We start from the raw sequence: 21,333 nt of genomic DNA on the forward strand, positions 1-21,333 counted from the left end.
GTGAGAACGTTGGAATAACGTGTTCCTTCCACTCGCTATATGACTTCACAACCAGGGGAAACTCTCCAGGTGCAAAGAAGCGGCTTAATTGGACTCCTCATGCACTGAAGGAAGCATGAGGGTCAGTCCGTTGCTCTCCCCAGGTTGGCAGAGGGAGTGTACTGTATATAGCGTCCCAGGATTACATTACATTAGACAATATTGACACTGGGTGAAAAAAATGGGTTACACAAAAACCATGGGATATGAATATAGATTGAACCAATAAAAGACAAAGACATTCGATAATGAAACATACTGTATATACGGCCTTTTCATATAACGGAACATATGAGAGGAACAGAGACGGAGAAAAGGCTGATATGAGATAAAGAAATGAAGAGTGCATTGTACATGAGAAAACTGAGATAAGGCGAGAGTGACGGTAGGCTACGCCTGTTCTCTCTGTGTGTGTGTGTGTGTGTGTGTGTGTGTGTGTGTGTGTGTGGACTTGCACAGCGTGCACATGCGTAAGAGAGCGAGAGAGGGAAAAGGTAGAGAGTGCAGCATTGTTGTTTTTTCCTCCGTGGGACATAATCACATTCACATGTTCAGTGGAGCAGAAGGCGGTCACGCACGCACACACACACACACACACGCACACACACGTACACACGCACACACGCACACACGCACACACACACACGCACACACACACGCACACACACACACACACACACTCACACACACACGCACACACACACACACGCACACACACACACGCACGCACGCATACACTCTCGCTCTCTCTCTCTCTCTCTGCCCTGTCCTCTCCTGTCCGTTCATTTATTTAACCCATTCTGAACGGGAACCCATTTTGGTGTTAGCATCATGTTATGCTTTAGCTATTGAAAAATAGCAGATTTACAAGCTCATAGCGCGCCACCGAGTGGCGCGCTACGAGCTTGTAGGTCTGCTATTTTTGACATTTTTAGAATCTGATCTCAGGTCAGAATGGGTTAATCAGACCAGTGTGTGTCCAGTGGAAACCTCGTATGAATCTGATCTCAGGTCAGAATGGGTTAAGCGTCTCTGCGTGTTCTAAAGTGGAGCACGGGGACCCGACAGGGGGGTCCCCGACGTACGGCCTCCCCGGGGAGGTCCTCCATGCAGTCCCCCAGAGGAGGTCCTTCACGCAGTCCCCCAGAGGAGGTCCTCCACGCAGTCCCCCAGAGGAGGTCCTCCACGCAGTCCCCCAGAGGAGGTCCTCCACGCAGTCCCCCAGAGGAGGTCCTCCACGCAGTCCCCCAGAGGAGGTCCTCCATGCAGTCCCCCAGAGGAGGTCCTCCACGCAGTCCCCCAGAGGAGGGCCTCCACGCAGTCCCCCAGAGGAGGGCCTCCATGCAGTCCCCCAGAGGAGGTCCTCCACGCAGTCCCCCAGAGGAGGTCCTCCACGCAGTCCCCCAGAGGAGGTCCTCCACGCAGTCCCCCAGAGGAGGTCCTCCATGCAGTCCCCCAGAGGAGGTCCTCCACGCAGTCCCCCAGAGGAGGTCCTCCATGCAGTCCCCCAGAGGAGGGCCTCCACGCAGTCCCCCAGAGGAGGGCCTCCACACAGTCCCCCAGAGGAGGTCCTCCACGCAGTCCCCCAGAGGAGGTCCTCCACGCAGTCCCCCAGAGGGACTGGAAATAAAAGACTACCAATGCGTTCAAATGCAATATTCTGTCACCGTTTCTTCATTAACCACAATAGCTGTATAGCATCAGTAAATGCTCCAAACAAACTCTCACATGTCTCCCCCCTGCTCCGCTCCCTCCACTGGCTACCGGTCGCTGCCCGCACAGAATACAAAACTCTGATGCCGGCGTTCAAAGCAACCAAAGGTATGGCTCCCCCATATCTTGCAAGTCTGATCGGACCTAGCCCTGAAACATGACTGCCATGATGATTATCATGACAGTCATGACGTAACTGCACCCTGTTTTTGGCGCTCGCTACATTTACAACGTGTCCGTATATGTAAACATTCGGAATTCAAATATAAAGTACTCACAATCTGTCCCACGGGTGTCAGAACTGCAGCATCACTCCCAATCTTCCGCCGTAGTCTGAAAACCCACCTTTTCAGACTCCATCATGGCCCATAGCACTTACTCTACCCTAGATAGCACTTCTGTAGACTTAGATAGCATTTGAAACAGACTTATAGCATGTTATGTAGACAGCACTAGAATTGCATTGTATATAGTCATAGCACGCCATAGTACATATGTATAGCATAGTAGTATATATGTAAAGTTTATACGTATAAATTTCATTATATAGATATTCCACTGTTACTTTCTTAGCTTACGCATGTTTCATGATGAATGTTTTTATGTGATGTATTCCCATGCTTTTGTTCTTGCTTAATGTAAGTCGCTCTGGATTAAGAGCGTCTGCTAAATGCCTAAATTGTAAATTGTAAATTGGTGTTAGTTAGTTGCTGCTCCAGCGATTAGAATTGCTGCATCCCGCGTTGTTTAATAAAAAGCATTTTTGTCCGAGCGCCCCGGCTACTCTTTTCAAACGGGGTTCGTTTGGGAAACCCACAGTTGCACACCGGGAGCGCACTCGCCTATTAGTCTGTATTGGCAGGGCGGTCAGCGTACCTATATCGAACACACCGAGTGCCACCCTCCTCCCGACCGATAGGGGCGCGTAGTTGAAAGCCAACAATGGCAAAATAACAGCTCGGATAAAAATGCTTTTTATTAAACAACGCAGGATGCAGAAATTCTAATCGCTGGAGCTGCAACTAACTAACACCCGTGGGACAAATTGTGAGTACTTTATATTTGAATTCGGAATGTTTATATATACGGAAACGTTGTAAATGTAGCGAGCGCCAAAGACAGGGTGCAGTTACTTCATGACTCTCGTATGAATAAGAGAGTCATGAACCATGGCTAGATCGGACCCTACAAACCCTCCAGAGCACTCATAGATCAGCCAACGCAGGGAAGCGCCTGGAAGTACCCTCACTAACAAAACGCCGGGACAACAACGCTCCACACGTCCCAAACTCTTCTCACTTCTGGCTCCAAAACTGTGGAATGCACTTATTCCCATTGCAGTCAGAACTGCAGCCTCACTCCCAATCCTCCAGCGTAGTCTGAACACCCACCTTGCAGCCTCCATCTTAGCCCGTATGTACACTCGTAGCACTTGCCCTATAGCCTGGCCAACCTTACAGGCGTATGCAAAGGTAATTAGTCTGGTTTATTAACCAGGCTGATGCAAAGGCTCACCTTAATGTAACATAATTATGTAGATAGCAGTGTAATGTGAATAGTACAATGAGCTGCTGGAGGTTTCAATGTTCACTGACATTTCTCTGTGTGTGTGTGTGTGTGTGTGCGTGTGTGTGTGTGTGCGTGTGCATGCGTGCGTGGTTCATAGGGTCGTGCTGACTCGCACTTTGTGTGTGTGTGTGTGTGTGTGTGTGTGTGTGTGTGTGTGTGTGTGTGTGTGGTTCATAGGGTTGTGCTGACTCACACTTTGTCATAAACACCATGAGAACAATGCCATTGCCAAACGCATGTTGAACTTTATTTCCGCCATGTTGACATTTGACACGTTCATCATCGTTCATCGAGTATAGAGGTCGACTACTATACGATCAAACAAATCTGTATACGAGATAATTTCAGATTTCAGAGAGGGAGGGAAACACTACATTATAACTGTCGACTACATTAAAACGGTTCGCGGGGGGGCGAGTTGATAGAGGGGCGAGTCGTTTGGTATCTCCCCCCCCTCCCCCCCCCTCCCCTATCAGTCAATTCAATTCAATTCAATTCAAAGGGCTTTATTGGCATGAGAAAACATACGTTTACATTGCCAAAGCAGAAAGAACAATACAACAATACAGCAATACAATCAAAACAAAAACTATGTACTTTGAAGGTCAGAATCTTCAATAGATCAACTTCTGTGTATACCAAGATAACTCGATGCAGGTATAGTGCAGGAATATACACAATGATTAGTCTTTAGGGTGGTTGTGTTCCATTTGATATCCTTCTCCTATCAGTCACTTGACTTCATGACCCGCAGCGACATGTGGGAGCACCCCAGGGACACAGCCACACACAGCCACACACAGCCACACACAGCCCCACACAGACACACACAGACACACACAGCCACACACAGCCCCACACAGACACACACAGACACACACAGCCACACACAGCCCCACACAGACACACACAGACACACACAGCCACACACAGCCACACACAGCCCCCACACAGCCACACACAGCCACACACAGCCACACACAGCCACACACAGCCACACACAGCCCCACACAGACACACACAGACACACACAGCCACACACAGCCCCCACACAGCCACACACAGCCACACACAGCCACACACAGCCACACACAGACACACACAGCCCCCACACAGCCACACACAGACACACACAGCCACACACAGCCACACACAGCCACACACAGCCACACACAGCCACACACAGCCACACACAGCCCCACACAGACACACACAGACACACACAGCCACACACAGCCACACACAGCCACACACAGCCACACACAGCCACGCACAGCCACGCACAGCCACACACAGCCACACACAGCCACACACAGCCACACACAGCCACACACAGCCACACACAGCCACACACAGACACACACAGACACACACAGACACACACAGCCACACACAGCCCCCACACAGCCACACACAGCCACATACATGCAGCCACACACAGCCACACACAGCCACACACAGCCACACACAGCCACGCACAGCCACACACAGCCACACACAGCCACACACAGCCACGCACAGCCACACACAGCCACACACAGCCACACACAGTCACACACAGCCACACACAGCCACACACAGTCACACACAGCCACACACAGCCACACACAGCCACGCACAGCCACGCACAGCCACACACAGCCACACACAGCCACACACAGCCACACACAGCCACACACAGCCACACACACACAACCACACACAGCCACACACAGCCACACACAGCCATACACAGCCATACACAGCCAGCCATGCACACATGACTCCAACAACAACGCCATCATCTCAGCTCCCTCCATTTCGCTCCCAGGTTATAGTACTCCACACGCTCGCACAGATTGCACACACAGAGATGTTGTCCTATATATATAATAATAAGGTATTATGTGACTCCCCCAAAGCCTGGTCCTATGACCTATAGTCCTATACAACCCACAGTATTATATTTGGTGTGTTTATACATCGTCACAGAACTATACATATTCTGTGGGTCTGTGGGAAGTATTATAGTGAAAAACAAATGTGGCAGTTCATGAGTTAACAAACAGACACGCACGCACACGCACACACACAGGGAGGGTCAGTGTACTGCTTGTAGTGCCAGTGATGATAATGTAAATTATGTTAATGTGACCTACAGACGAAGGAGAGTCTGAGATGACCTTATATAGACCTGCTATTTATTTATTTATTTATTTATGTGGAAGCTCAAAGGAAAGTACATGATCTTCTTCTTCTTTCTAAAATGTCAAGGATTTCTTTTTTTTCCCCTCCTTTCCACATGTGGTCCTTGGTCTTCTTAACCCATTCTGACCTGAGATCAGATTCATACGAGGTTTCCACTGGACACACACTGGTCTGATGAACCCATTCTGACCTGAGATCAGATTCTATAAAAATGTCAGTCGTTCTTCGATTTTTCAAAAATAGCAGATCTACAAGCTCGTAGCGCGCCACTCGGTGGCGCGCTATGAGCTTGTAGATCTGCTATTTTTCAATAGCGATAAAGCATAACATGATGCTAACACCGAAATGGGTTCCCGTTCAGAATGGTTTAATTGGACCAACAAAACATAACAGCAAAGAAAGAGTATAGGCCTATTTGTTAATGATGTTTAGAAGATCTAGAACACTTTCCTGGGGGTCTTTATGTGTGTAATGTGTGGCTTTAGATATTTTTTTGTATAACAATTAATGTATACAAATTAGTGATGGGAGATTAATCGGCAAACACAATCGGTGTCTGCCGATTTTAGTTGGTTTTAGATTAATCGGAAACGGTTCGATGAATCAATGAGACCGATTAATTAATCGGTCCGATGTCTTTATCTACAGATAAACAAGCCCAAAGTAACAGCTTGAACAGATCTACAAGCTGATCACAATATTAAATATAAAATTGGTGTTTTAAGTTAAATCTGACTTGAAGACACCCTGTTACAGTACATGTATTTTTCAGAATGGACAAAATTATTATAATTTTTCTCATCGGCACATCCCTAAAACCTTAAACCCTATAAACTTAAACCCTAAACCCTAAAACCTAATACAAATTAGGGACACAAATAGGTAGCATAATCCGAATCGGCCATATCGTTATCGGAACGGTCTCAAAATAATACAGATTATTTAAAAGGTTTTCACCAGGGTAGGTATACCTCACAAAAACATGCAGTAATCCTGGTCTCTAAACTGCCTCCCCCTGGCCAGCCGGGGCGCCTGATGGAGGGGAAAGGAACTGGTTGGAATAACGTGTTCCTTCCACGCGCTACGTCCAACCAGGGAAACTCCCCCCTGTCAGGTGTAAAGGAGCAACTTGGACACTCAGGCATGAAGGAAGCATGAGTTCAAGTCCGTTGCTCTCCCCAGGTTGGTGGAGGGTGTGTAGAGCCCAGGATCACAGTAGATTATTGACACAGGGGTTTTTAATTAATATTAAAAGATGAAAGAATTCATCAATGAGTTCAAGTTTCTAGTACCTCTATAGTCTAGAACAATTCATTTGTTGACTCATCTCATTCAGTATAGTCATTCAGTTGTGAAAACTTGGGACACTTGGGAATGGAGTATTTATTGATTGAATACTTTATTAACAAACAGGCTTTTAGCCAAGCCCCTGGTATCAAATCAAATCAAATCAAATCAAACTGTATTTGTATAGCACATTTACAACAGCGAAAGCTGACCAAAGTGCTGAACGGAGTAAAACCAGACATTAGAGCATAGCAATATAAAACCATGATAGTACAGTCTAGGCCTCTAGGCTTGCTTCCATTGCAGCCCAATCTAATTTTATTTTATTTATAAGGCGCCTTTCAGGGCACTCAAGGTCGCCGTACAGGTTAAAAACAGTACAAGTTAAAAGCAGAACAGTTAAAAGCAGAACAAAAACACAGCTTGCAGCAGAAGACACAGGTCATGCAGGGTCATAGGCCTGCCTAAACAGGTGGGTTTTGAGGTGGGTTTGGAAAGTGGTGATAGAGTCCATGTTTCTGATGTCAGAGGGGGGGAGGGAGTTCCAGAGGTGAGGGGCAGAGCGGCTGAAGGCTCTTGACCCCATGGTGGAGAGACGGGTTGGGAGGACTTTCAGGGTGAGGGAGGAGGCAGACCTGAGAGACCTGGTGGGGATGTTGACGTGGACAAGGTCAGACAATCTGTATATTATCAGAATCAGTCAACGACGTAACAACCGTCTACGTTGAGGATCCTCCGTAATCTCACAAAGGAAATAGCAGCCTCCACATAACAGCACGAGACCCAGTAGGACGTCCAACGCTAGCAGCCTCCACATAACAGCACGAGACCCAGTAGGACGTCCAACGCTAGCAGCCTCCACATAACAGCACGAGAACCAGTAGGACGTCCAACGCAACGGTGTTCCCGAAAGCCCACAGGTAGACCGTCTGGTGACAATATTGAGACGACGTAGAATTAGTGTAGTCGGGCTCATAGACGGAGTAGATCCACTTGTGACCTATAGGGGGAAAAAAAGAACAGCATTGTAACATATTATAAAGCATTACATTAGTGTGTGGTTAAGGCACTGTTTTCATCCATCAATAAACCCTTCGCGGTGGGAGTTGATACATTGAGGTGTGGTTTAGTAAAACCGTATACAATTAGTTAAAGGGCCACTTCACCCCTGACACAACCTGATCTTATTTTAATGATGTTTAGGGCACTAGAAACACTTTTCCTGGGTTTTTCTGTGCGCAATCTCTGTTTTCAGATATCCTGGTTAGTTCTTCATGTTATGTACGTCACAAACACGGTGGCCCCTCCCCTCCGGACTACAACAGTCTAACCTCGCGTCACCCTAGCGTATGCGCGTCACCTACACACGGCTACACCTACACCTGAAGACAGCCCCGAGGGGTGTCCCTAGTCTCTACTCCGTTCCACCTACAACCCCAGCCACCCCCACCGATGCATTCCTCACTCCGATTGTTTGTATTACTTTACTATTATCATGGCGTTTGCAGTGCAGAGTGATATATTGATCCACGGACTCCATGGACAATATTTATTTGAACCGGAATACACAGAAGAGCAACCCCGGCACAGATGAAACGAGCATTCAGCATGCAGGGGGCCTGGCCCTGGATATCTTTTACTTGTCAAGTAAGTATTTATGTAGCCCTGAAACATGACTGTCATACGAGCGAGCGTCATGTGAATAGTATTTCTGCAAAGTGTAAACATTATGTAAACTTGCATAATCTAGCAATCGATTGCTTTAATGTGAGAGATGTATAAAGTTAGGGTAGTAGCTAGGCTATGTATGTGTATTTCAGACTGTTCAGAATGTTGTAGTACTAGATTTGTTTCATATCAAGATTCCAGTTCATAGACGCAGCCATGTTCTATCATATCGTTACGTCCCGAAAATAGAAGGTCTACAAGCTCACAGCGCATCGCGGATTTGACACTTTGTGAGCTTGTAGGTCTGTTATTTTCGGTGCACCAACGTCATGCATGCAACAAAGTATAAATCAGGCTTCACGTCGGATAGATGATGGCCATATATTGTTGATTGTTCTCTCATTTACAGGAGTCATGAGGACAGACAATACGGATGTCGTTTTCAGCCTTCAAAACGTGAGAGGAACTGCTGAAGAGTTGTGTTCACCTATAAAGAAGAACATTCCATTTTCCAAGCCTTCATGTCATCATTTCAAAACTAAAACCGCTATAATGAAGTTATCTAATAAAATGTTTACATGATGTACACCTGCTTGCTGCTCATTGACTATATGTAAACAATGAAAAAAAGGTTGCACCCCAAATCCCATATAGTGTTCATTTGAACGATTTCATTTTGCTGGGGATTGCTTACTATACAGTTGAACTATGTAGGCTACAGTATGCCTAAAACATAATATGTTACCATATCCACTAATTAAAAGCATGATGACACAATGTTACAATGAAACATGTAATTATTGGTAGTCGCACATGAATATGAAACGTAAATTTTGTTTTATTATAAAATGCATTATATCTCCCTTCAATGTCAATCACAGACTTTCTTCATGGTGTGGGAATGAGGAAACAATTCTGAGGAAAAACACGTTTGTTTAGTGATACTATGGTAATTTATATATATTTAGTTTGATTTGCCATAAAAAGCTACATGACAATTTTCAACCGTAAGCATGATGCCGTTGATGCGTCTGCAGCGGCTCTGTCTAATTCCTGAAGAGTGAATACTTTCTTCCAAAAACCAATCCAACCGTTTACTGGTTCAAGAAAAAGTAGAAGCAGACTTCACGTTGTACAAGAAAGGGCTTCATGTCATGTTTTTCAGTCATCCACTCCAAAAAAGCTAGCAAAAAGTGGACTTATGACAGTTATGAGTCAACAACGTCAGGTTTGTTATTATTCTTGCAAAAAGTTCTGCAAGCTGTGAAGGTTGCCAGTTATTTGACTTTGTGAGAGAAATAAGCAACCATGTCCATGCAAAGTGCAAACAAGCCCAAAAACAAATTATGCACATATACTTTTGGTTATTTATATTATGCACATATTATAGGCACATAAGCCGGCTATTTAAAAAAAACTTTGAGTGGATAAAGTGCAAATGTGGAATATCTTTGAAACATTTGAACACATATCTAATAGAGGGCTCCATGGCACAAATTACGTGGAAAAATACAAATTGATTTGGGGGTCCTTGGCATGTTCATGGAGAACCACTGGTGTAAAAAACATTTGGAAGAAAGCCCAAATATCAACTACATTTTAGAAACAAGCCAAAAAAAAGAAACCAGTGAACCACCAATATTTACAAGCAACACAAATAAGCCCAAAGTTGCTTATAATAAGCAGACATGGCAACACTGGGTCACTTCCATGTGTATTTGTTGTTTTTAGAAAATGGGAGGATAAAGTCACACCTACACGCAGCCTCCCCCTGAGGAACAGCAGCAAAGCATTATGGGCATTGTAGGAATTCAGCAATCCAGTCAACCCCTAGTCAAATGCACAGACTTCATTATTTTTCTGGTCAAAGGGTGCAAATTTCAAATTGTGCTACTGTTATCTATTACAAATACCATTAACATTAAAATAAGATCAGGTTGTGTCAGGGGTGAAGTGGCCCTTTAAGACATTGATTTTTTTGTTTTGTTTTGTGCATAACATACTGTTAAAGGGAAACACCACAAAAAACATATATGTTAATGACGTTTAGAAGATTTAGAACACATAAAGGTTTTGCCTTTGTGTGTAATGTGTGTTTTGAGATATTTTAGATTTTAGCAGTGAGCCCATGATTGTCTATGACGTCATGGACACTGGGCTCACTTACTTCCTGGACTACATGTTGTCTCAGTAAAGGCTCATTCATAGTCTGCATGTTCAGTGGTGAGGTGACAACCAAACTAAACCACCGCCACCGCTCCAGCCCATCTCTTTGTTTTTACTCACCACCGGTGGTCAGCTCACCACCGAAAATCCAGACTATGAATGGGCCTGCATAGGCTGTATTTTGCGTGTCTTAAGTACCAGGTCTTATTCCCTAACTTGAGTAAACTAAAGACCTGGAGGCGTGATCAATGTTCTTTGGACACTCAGAATAGCCAAAGAGCATTGATCACGCCTCCAGGTCTTTAGTTTACTCAAGTTAGGGAATAAGACCTGGTACTTAAGACACGCAAAATACAGCCCCATAGTCTCTTAAATAGTTTTCATTTAGTTTGTCACATTTTAGTCACCTGGAATCTCTTAGTGTTACAGTCTAGTTTCAGTCGACTAAATATCATACGATTTTAGTCGACTAACCATGCCTTTCAAACTCACCAGTGATGATCCAGCACAGGAGGAACATAGCGTCCACTCCAATCAGAACCCCCAGAACAACCGTTGCAGAACAGCAGTCGCGTCGTGCGATCAGCACCAGAACCAGCATCAGCAGCAGGCCGAAACCCAGCAACAGAGCGTAGACGGGGATCATTGGCTCGACGGGACACTGGTACCGGTACGACGCACCTGTTGGGAAAGTGTTGGGAAAGTTCATCTAGTTTATGAACAAGTTCAGTTCCCAGTGCAGACATTTAAAAAAGGAACTATAGTTCAGTCACAGTCACAGACAACAGTACCTGTTTCTTAACCCATTCTGACCGGGAACCCATTTTGGTGTTATAGCATCATGTTATGCTTTAGCTATTGAAAAATAGCAGATCTACAAGCTCATAGCGCGCCACCGAGTGGCGCGCTACGAGCGGCGCGCTACGAGCTTGTAGGTCTGCTATTTTTGAAAAAAATCGAAGATCGACTGACATTTTCAGAATCTGATCTCAGGTCAGAATGGGTTAATCAGACCAGTGTGTGTCCCAGTGGAAACCTCGTATGAATCTGATCTCAGGTCAGAATGGGTTAAAGATCTAGTCTAGGCCGTTCATGCAGTACAAATCACTCACTAACCCCCTTTGAAAATCGATACATGCCAATCAACTACTCACCTTCTACAATGTATCGATACATGCCAATCAACTACTCACCTTCTACAATGTATCGATACATGCCAATCAACTACTCACCTTCTACGATGTGGGCAATGCAGTACGCTGCAGCGCCCGCTGCCAGGCCCGACTCCACGATAACATCTTCCATTTGAATCCAGGTGACTGAAACCTATAATGAATAAAAATAAATAAATAAACAAATTAATCTAATGTAGCTCCTTTTCTAAGTGTTTTACAAACTAAAATAACATGTTTATAAACAGCAAGGTATCCATTATTATACAGTATAACCTGGCTATGGCACAATTAAATACAATAAAAAAAAAACCCAAAAAACAAAACGCATTACATTACAGATTAGATTTGGATCACATCAATAAACCAGTTCTATATAAAAAATAAATAAATGAAAAAGTAAAGGTTGAATTCCAGACGTGTAGCCTACCTGTGGTAGCCTACGGTATTGACACTTTAGTATAACATATTTTCTCCGCCACTGATCAGGGCGGGTTCACACAGCCAACTGCCGGTTAAAGTACAGTACAGTACAATAAAAGAATAATAAACAGCGCTGTGGGTGTGCAGTCATGCAGTATACTGTACAACAAAGACAGTCATAAATCTGACAATGACTGATAGGAAATGGAGATATGATAACGTACTGTTCTCACTGAACACTGGATACTGTGGATAGTATGATCAACAGTCAGATGAATGCCTTTCTTCAACAACAAATATGTTGTTTGTAGTCAACAGTTTGTATGGATTCAAGGGTGAACTGCAATACAAAAAACACACCTCTGTGAACTGAGTAGTGCAACTCCCCTCTCCCCCTATACCTCTCTCTCTCTATCTCTCTCTCTCTCTCTCTCTCTCTCTCTCTCTCTCTCTCTGTTTCTGGCACAACAGTGCCACTTTTGCCCGTACCCTGGTACTCTAAACATGGGGACATACAGTAGTCTGTCACATAGTCCAACACATAGGTTAGGTTAGGACATAGCTGTTCCTTGGAGTGGTTGCACCACTCAAAAAACCTACAGCATAATAAGTGCTTAAACTCCTTTCCTTAATACACATCAATGCAAGAAAACAATACGGTTATATGTTTGGCAGCTAGAATAAATAACTATATACAATGTCATATCAACAGCTAGAATGACTACACAACATTATACACACACACAGTGTTATGAAATCACATGTTATGCAGTTAACTACAAATAACTCACACACACACACAAAATAACAATAAAAGCATCTCTATAAAAACACAATTGAAGTATCAAATACATACCAACGATGCTCTAGAAAGGAACACAGATGTAAGCAGTTAGGCCTACACTTGGAGGACTTCTGACGTGTAGTTGTGTTCATTCAGCATGTGACATTCTGACTGACTTCTGAGTTTGAGGTGCGCCTAATTTATATATCCTACTTTTATTATGCTTATATCACACAACGCAATAAAGCCAGTGGCTTGTTGTGGTCCTTTCACTTTCATAATTATTATGTAGGCTAGATAGGCTACTTTATCATTCTGAAGCTCATCTATTCATTCAGCGAAAATGTGTCTCTTCAACAAACAGCAAAGCTTTTTAGTGTGTCCTCCACGCAGTCCCCCAGAGGAGGTCCTCCACGCAGTCCCCCAGAGGAGGTCCTCCACGCAGTCCCCCAGAGGAGGTCCTCCACGCAGTCCCCCAGAGGAGGTCCTCCACGCAGTCCCCCAGAGGAGGTCCTCCACGCAGTCCCCCAGAGGAGGTCCTCCACGCAGTCCCCCAGAGGAGGGCCTCCACGCAGTCCCCCAGAGGAGGGCCTCCACGCAGTCCCCCAGAGGAGGTCCTCCACGCAGTCCCCCAGAGGAGGTCCTCCACGCAGTCCCCCAGAGGAGGGCCTCCACGCAGTCCCCCAGAGGAGGGCCTCCACGCAGTCCCCCAGAGGAGGTCCTCCACGCAGTCCCCCAGAGGAGGTCCTCCACGCAGTCCCCCAGAGGAGGTCCTCCACTCAGTCCCCCAGAGGAGGTCCTCCACGCAGTCCCCCAGAGGAGGTCCTCCACGCAGTCCCCCAGAGGAGGGCCTCCACGCAGTCCCCCAGAGGAGGTCCTCCACGCAGTCCCCCAGAGGAGGTCCTCCACGCAGTCCCCCAGAGGAGGTCCTCCACGCAGTCCCCCAGAGGAGGTCCTCCACGCAGTCCCCCAGAGGAGGGCCTCCACGCAGTCCCCCAGAGGAGGTCCTCCACGCAGTCCCCCAGAGGAGGTCCTCCACGCAGTCCCCCAGAGGAGGGCCTCCACGCAGTCCCCCAGAGGAGGTCCTCCACGCAGTCCCCCAGAGGAGGGCCTCCACGCAGTCCCCCAGAGGAGGTCCTCCACGCAGTCCCCCAGAGGAGGTCCTCCACGCAGTCCCCCAGAGGAGGTCCTCCACGCAGTCCCCCAGAGGAGGGCCTCCACGCAGTCCCCCAGAGGAGGTCCTCCACGCAGTCCCCCAGAGGAGGTCCTCCACGCAGTCCCCCAGAGGAGGTCCTCCACGCAGTCCCCCAGAGGAGGGCCTCCACGCAGTCCCCCAGAGGAGGTCCTCCACGCAGTCCCCCAGAGGAGGTCCTCCACGCAGTCCCCCAGAGGAGGTCCTCCACGCAGTCCCCCAGAGGAGGGCCTCCACGCAGTCCCCCAGAGGAGGTCCTCCACGCAGTCCCCCAGAGGAGGTCCTCCACGCAGTCCCCCAGAGGAGGTCCTCCACGCAGTCCCCCAGAGGAGGTCCTCCACGCAGTCCCCCAGAGGAGGGCCTCCACGCAGTCCCCCAGAGGAGGGCCTCCACGCAGTCCCCCAGAGGAGGGCCTCCATGCAGTCCCCCAGAGGAGGGCCTCCACGCAGTCCCCCAGAGGAGGGCCTCCATGCAGTCCCCCAGAGGAGGGCCTCCACGCAGTCCCCCAGAGGAGGGCCTCCACGCAGTCCCCCAGAGGAGGGCCTCCACGCAGTCCCCCAGAGGAGGTCCTCCACGCAGTCCCCCAGAGGAGGTCCTCCACGCAGTCCCCCAGAGGAGGGCCTCCACGCAGTCCCCCAGAGGAGGTCAAAATGTCTCATCGGCACATCCCTAAAACCCTAAACCCTAAAACCCTAAATTCTAAAACCCTAAACCCTAAACCCTAAAACCTAATACAAATTAGGGACACAAATCGGTATAGCATAATCAGAATCGACCATATCGTTATCGGAACGGTCTCAAAATAACACAGATTATTTAAAAGGTTTTCACCAGCAAAAAAAGTAATTTAAATTTAAATTTAAAGATGAAAGAATTAATCAATGAGTTCAATATAAATCAAAGGTTTCTAGTACCTCTATAGTCTATAACAATACATTAGTGCACTCATCTCATTCAGTAGTGAAAAGAGTATTTATTGATTGATTGAATACTTTATTAACAAACAGGCTTTGAGAGTATCAAATCAAATCAAATCAAACTGTATTTGTCTAGCATCTTTACAACAGCCAAAGCTGACCAAAGTGCTGAACAGAGTAAAACCAGACAGTAGACTAGAGCATAGCAATATAAAACCATGATAGTACAGTATACAGTATACAGTATATAGGTCTATAGGCTTGCTTCCATTGCAGCCCAATCTGTATAATATCAGAATATCAGTCAGAATCGGTATCGGACCTATGTTCCCTCAGCCCTATGTTCCCTCGGGTCCGATCGACAACCTACCTCAAACCCTCACCCTAACCCTAACCTCCCCCGGGGCAGACACCTAAACCTAACCACCCACCCTCTCCCGACCCCCAGCGCACCTCGGACCAATGCTCCTTCTGAGGGAACATAGGGCTGAGGGAACATAGGGCTGAGGGAACATAGGGCTGAGGGAACATAGGGCTGAGGGAACATAGGGCTGAGGGAACATAGGGCTGAGGGAACATAGGGCTGAGGGAACATAGGGCTGAGGGAACATATAGGGCTGAGGGAACATAGGGCTGAGGGAAGAGGGAACATAGGGCTGAGGGGAACATAGGTATGACCCCGAATCATGAATCACCGTTTATCAGTTTTAGGCCTAGGTTTACGTCTACCTAGTACCTTCTCCACCTAGGCCTAGGTTTACGTTTACCTTCTACAATTACAATTTAGGCATTTAGCAGATGCTCTTAATCCAGAGCGATTTACATTAAGCAAGAACAAAAAAGCATGGGATCCGAATACATCACATAAAAACATTTATCATGAAACATGCGTAAGCTAAGAAAGTAACAGTGGAATATCTATATAATGAAACTACATATAAACTATACATTTATTGAAATTATTGAAATTTATTGAAAATATTTCCAGCACAGGATGAAATCCTCTACGCCAGACTCACAACAGACATAAATACATATTTAAAATTCCCAAGTACATACATAACATAAATACATTCGTATTATTATTATTATTATTTTTTTTTTACATATATACTACTATGCTATACATATGTACTATATGACGTGCTATGACTACATACAATGCAATTATAGTGCTGTCTACATTGTCTACATAACATGCTATAAGTCTGTATCAAATGCTATCTAAGTCTACCTTCTCTGCCTAGGCCTAGGTTTACCTGTACGTTCTCCACCTAGGCCTACGTTGAGGAGCCTTCTTGCATGAACTGTAAAGGCAATAGCAGCCTGCACATAACGGCAAGAGACCCAGTAGGACGTCCAACGCAACGGTGTTCCCGAAAGCCCACAGGTAGACGGTCTGGTGACAATATTGAGACGACGTAGAATTAGTGTAGTCGGGCTCATAGGCGGAGTAGATCCACATGTGACCTATAGGGAAAAAACAGCATTGTAACATAATTATAAAGCATTACATTAGTGTGTGGTTAAGGCACTGTTTTCATCCATCAATAACCCCTTTGCGGTGGGAGTTGCTAAATTGAGGTGTAGTTTAGTAAAAAACGTACAATAGTTAAAGGACAACTTTAGTTTTTTTCAACCAAGGTACATTTTTTAGGTTGTTATGAGAGAAAGTAAAATATTTTTTCTTTAATTTGCTGCTTTCTTTCGTTTTATAGGGATTGTAGCTGTTTTTGACAGGGGGGCGGGGGCATTCGAGCATGGGGCTAAATCTGTATTTCTTTACAAAATGTTATAGCGTTTTTGTTTTTATTATTATTTACTATAGTCCTACTAGACCCCAAGAAATTACATCTGGCCACAGAAGATCACAGGATCTACTGAATGTGAAGGTATAGTCTACTGGGGGGAAGCCACACTGTGTGTCATAGGCTCAATATGTCAGTTTGACACTGATAGTGTCGAGCGGCCAAGGCAACAAATAAATAGAGACCAGTCCAGGGCACCTTCAATAAGGCTTTATTTCTCCATTGTTTCTCAATCACTTTGACAGTCATATGCACAACAACCTGTCATATCTCGGGTTAAAGACAACTGACTGCCTTTTATAGGGCAGTCCATTACCTGGTTAGCCCATACCATTCCCCATGGGTAACCATAACCATATTCCCCATTCTTAGAATCACTCCATGCCATTTTATATAAACTTACTCCCTGTATATGCACCCTCAATACCTATTTACAATTAGTAGTTAGCATAGAATATATACACAACACATACAGGATTACATTCATTGTAGTCCATCCCAATCCCCCCCTGCTATCCATTTCCCACTTGGTCCCTTCCGGAACTATAAGAGGGGTGCCTGTACCCGGAGGGAACTCATTTGCCCGAACACCACCCTGAGGGGAGGATGAGGCCCTTTTTGAAACTAGCTCCTTGCCACTCGCCCTACACACTTCCACTCGGTTTGAGCATAGATATATAAATAATAGAGACGGCACCGGGATTCCCATCCCATCCAGTGCTGTCTCTATGATTTAAATATCTATGCTCAAACCGAGTGGAAGTGTGTAGGGCGAGTGGCAAGGAGCTAGTTTCAAAAAGGGGGTGAGAGTAAACAGAGGTGAGTTTAGACATCAGAGATTTACATTCCTTCTTCACAAGTCCTCTCATTATACTGGTCAATTAGAAAGTATGCTGTCCTCTTTATTCCTAAACTAATGTGCCTTATATCTGTTCATTTGTGGGTGTATGAGGAGATCCGCCACTTCAATGAATCACCGACAACTCAGTGAGCCCCCCTGAATAACCTTGAGCTGCCCGCACCCCCCCTTAACTTCAATAAATGCATTTGTTACAATTTGTGTCCTTATTTACATTATACCATGCATGTAGAATTGTTAGCATCTGCATTATAGGTATAGTAACGGCGTCTGCCGTTACAGACACATTCAGTAGATCCTGTGATCTTTTGTGGCCAAATGTAATTTCTTGGGGTCTAGTAGGACTATAGTAAAGAATAAAAAAATAAATCGCTATAACATTTTGTAAAGAAATACATATTTTGCCGAAAGAAAGCAGCAAATGAAAAAAAGAAATACACTCACCTTTTACTTTCTCTAAAAACAACCTTTGACCGACATTGATTTTTTGTTTTGTTTTCAAACTCACCAGTGATGAACCAGCACAGGAGGAACATAGCGTCCACTCCAATCAGAACGTAGAACCCGACCCGTGCAGAACAGCAGTCGTGTCGTGCGATCAGCACCAGAACCAGCATCAGCAACAGGCTGAACCCCAGAACCAGAACGTAGATGGGGATGGAAGGCTCAATAGGACACTGATACAGGTACGACGCACCTGTTGGGAAAGTGTTGGGAAAGTTCATGTATTTTATGAACTAGTTCAGTTCACAGTTCAGACATTTAAAAAGGAACTATAGTTCAGTTCACAGTTCAGACATTTAAAAAGGAACTATAGTTCAGTTCACAGTTCAGACATTTAAAAAAGAACTATAGTTCAGTTCACAGTTCAGACATTTAAAAAAGAACTATAGTTCAGTTCACAGTTCAGACATTTAAAAAGGAACTATAGTTCAGTTCACAGTTCAGACATTTAAAAAAGAACTATAGTTCAGTTCACAGTTCAGACATTTAAAAAATAACTATAGTTCAGTTCACAGTTCAGACATTTAAAAAAGAACTATAGTTCAGTTCACAGTTCAGACATTTAAAAAAGAACTATAGTTCAGTTCACAGTTCAGACATTTAAAAAAGAACTATAGTTCAGTTCACAGTTCAGACATTTAAAAAAGAACTATAGTTCAGTTCACAGTTCAGACATTTAAAAAAGAACTATAGTTCAGTTCACAGTTCAGACATTTAAAAAAGAACTATAGTTCAGTTCACAGTTCAGACATTTAAAAAAGAACTATAGTTCAGTTCACAGTTCAGACATTTAAAAAAGAACTATAGTTCAGTTCATATAGTTCAGACATTTAAAAAAGAACTATAGTTCAGTTCACAGTTCAGACATTTAAAAAATAACTATAGTTCAGTTCATATAGTTCAGACGTTTAAAAAAGAACTATAGTTCAGTTCACAGTTCAGACATTTTAAAAAGGAACTATAGTTCAGTTCATATAGTTCCTAATTCAACCTTTTTAACTAACAAAAACTAAAAAGGAACAATTTTTGTTCTTTGTTTTTGTTCTTTAATTTTTTATTTATTGCCAAACCCCATATCCATATAGAACCGCAGACTTTATTGAATAAAAAAACCCTTGGGGATTAATAAAGTGACATTACCATTATCCAAATTAATTCCTTATTATATATATTTTTTTTTACATTTTGGGGGGAAAAAATTGCTCTTTGTGTGAATGTGAAATGCCACCGAATTCTTAATCCTTTTCCTTGTCTTTAGTATGGGCCAACTTGTGAAAGCTGCTTGCTTTTATTGTGAAGTAAAGTAAGTAAGAAAGTAAAGTTTATTCATAGAGCACCTTTCACAGACAATTACAGTCACAAAGTGCTTTAACAACAATAAAATTAAGACAAGTCAATAGTCAATAAAACAAGTCAAGAACTAAATCACTAATAAAGTAAGGCAAAATCGAAAATAGAAAAAAGTAGAGTAAAAATAAAGCAATCAACATTTAACATTTAACCATGCCGGCTATGGTCGGAAAGGCCTGTTTAAAAAGGTGAGTTTTCAACTGTCCTTTTGAAAATGTCCACAGAATCCACAGTTCTTATAGGTGGAGTGGAAGCTCATTCCATAGCCTAGGGGCAAAACCTACAAAGGCTCCATGATCGCCTTTGGTTATTTGCTTTGTCTGAGGAACAACCAGTAAAGCCTGTAATGTGGATCTGATGTGGAAGGGTCTCAGTTCTTACAGCCTGCAAGCTCACAGCCTCACAGCCACAGCCGTAGCATTACTTTTGACAGTGCAGAAACATAATTATGAACTGCCTTCCTTGATGAGCATCAATGACCATCATCACCTGGGCACAGACACAGACACGCACAGCTCCCCTCTACAGTCACAGACACACACACACACACACACACACACACACACACACACACACACACACACACACACACACAGCTCCCCTCTACAGTCACAGACACACACAGCTCCCTTCTACAGTCACAGACACACACAGCTCCCCTCTACAGTCACAGACACACACAGCTCCCCTCTACAGTCACAGACACACACAGCTCCCCTCTACAGTCACAGACACACACACAGCTCCCCTCTACAGTCACAGACACACACAGCTCCCCTCTACAGTCACAGACACACACACAGCTCCCCTCTACAGTCACAGACACACACAGCTCCCCTCTACAGTCACACACACACACACACACACACACACACACACACACACACACAGCTCCCCTCTACAGTCACAGACACACACAGCTCCCCTCTACAGTCACAGACACACACAGCTCCCCTCTACAGTGCTCTACTACTGAAATTGACTCTCATTTCTCTCCAAAAGCACTTGAATAATGATGGAATATGACTAAAGCTCACATTTCACATATCACACACTAACTGAAAATCGATTTCAATGAATCGATTCATATCGTCGGGATTAATATCGATATATATCTATGGATCTACGATATATCGTGACATGCCTATCGACTACTCACCTTCTACGATGTGGGCGAGGCCGTACGCCGTAACGCCCGCCGCCACGGCCGACTCCACGATAACAGAACACGCTTCGGCCATTTTCATCCAGATTACTGAAACCTATATAATGAACAAAAAAAAGTGTTTTACAAACTAAAATAACATGTTTATAAACAGCAAGGTATATCCATTATACAGTATAACCTGGCTATGGCACAAATAAAAAAAAAAAACACACATTACATTACAAATTAAAAACAAATTAAAAAGTATTTTGTACTTTCTTGTTTTTTTTTTGTATAATTTTTATCCCACGATTTTGTAACCCAGTTGACAGAGTCAGCAGCAGGTTGTTCCAGTGGTCTGGGTCACTATTCCCTCCTGTAGCTGTGGATGGAAAGACAGTCTGTCCTCCTCGCTGGAAGTTGTGCGTTTGATCCAAAGTGCAATCTTACCGTCTCAGATGAGTCAGGTGAGGGGTGGAGCTTTGATAGACCTGTTGCACATGTTCTATCTCTCACACACACACACACACACACACACACACACACAC

General features: G+C 44.7%; 2 protein-coding genes across 2 annotated transcripts; both read right to left on the bottom strand.

The window, feature by feature from the left end:
• Window positions 1-7,495: 7,495 nt before the first annotated feature.
• On the bottom strand, window positions 7,496-12,639 carry LOC308327693 (transmembrane protein 272-like; the record flags this gene model as incomplete). Its single annotated transcript, XM_080781218.1, has 5 exons — window positions 12,449-12,639; window positions 11,862-11,955; window positions 11,122-11,310; window positions 7,652-7,795; window positions 7,496-7,557 (listed from the first exon to the last, which is right to left on the bottom strand). Exons 2-5 carry the CDS (start codon window positions 11,932-11,934, stop codon window positions 7,496-7,498), a joined length of 468 nt encoding a protein of 155 aa, XP_080637344.1. The 5' UTR covers window positions 11,935-11,955; window positions 12,449-12,639.
• Window positions 12,640-16,366: 3,727 nt separating this feature from the next.
• LOC308326946 (transmembrane protein 272-like) lies at window positions 16,367-20,919 on the bottom strand. Its single transcript, XM_080780039.1, has 3 exons — window positions 20,798-20,919; window positions 18,293-18,481; window positions 16,367-16,587 (listed from the first exon to the last, which is right to left on the bottom strand). Exons 1-3 carry the CDS (start codon window positions 20,883-20,885, stop codon window positions 16,373-16,375), a joined length of 492 nt encoding a protein of 163 aa, XP_080636165.1. The 5' UTR covers window positions 20,886-20,919; the 3' UTR covers window positions 16,367-16,372.
• Between the last annotated feature and the right edge of the window lie 414 nt (window positions 20,920-21,333).

The sequence above is a fragment of the Protomyctophum bolini genome (genome assembly GCF_963924005.1).
Source record: "Protomyctophum bolini genome assembly, chromosome: 13".
Classification (NCBI taxonomy): Eukaryota; Metazoa; Chordata; class Actinopteri; order Myctophiformes; family Myctophidae; genus Protomyctophum; species Protomyctophum bolini.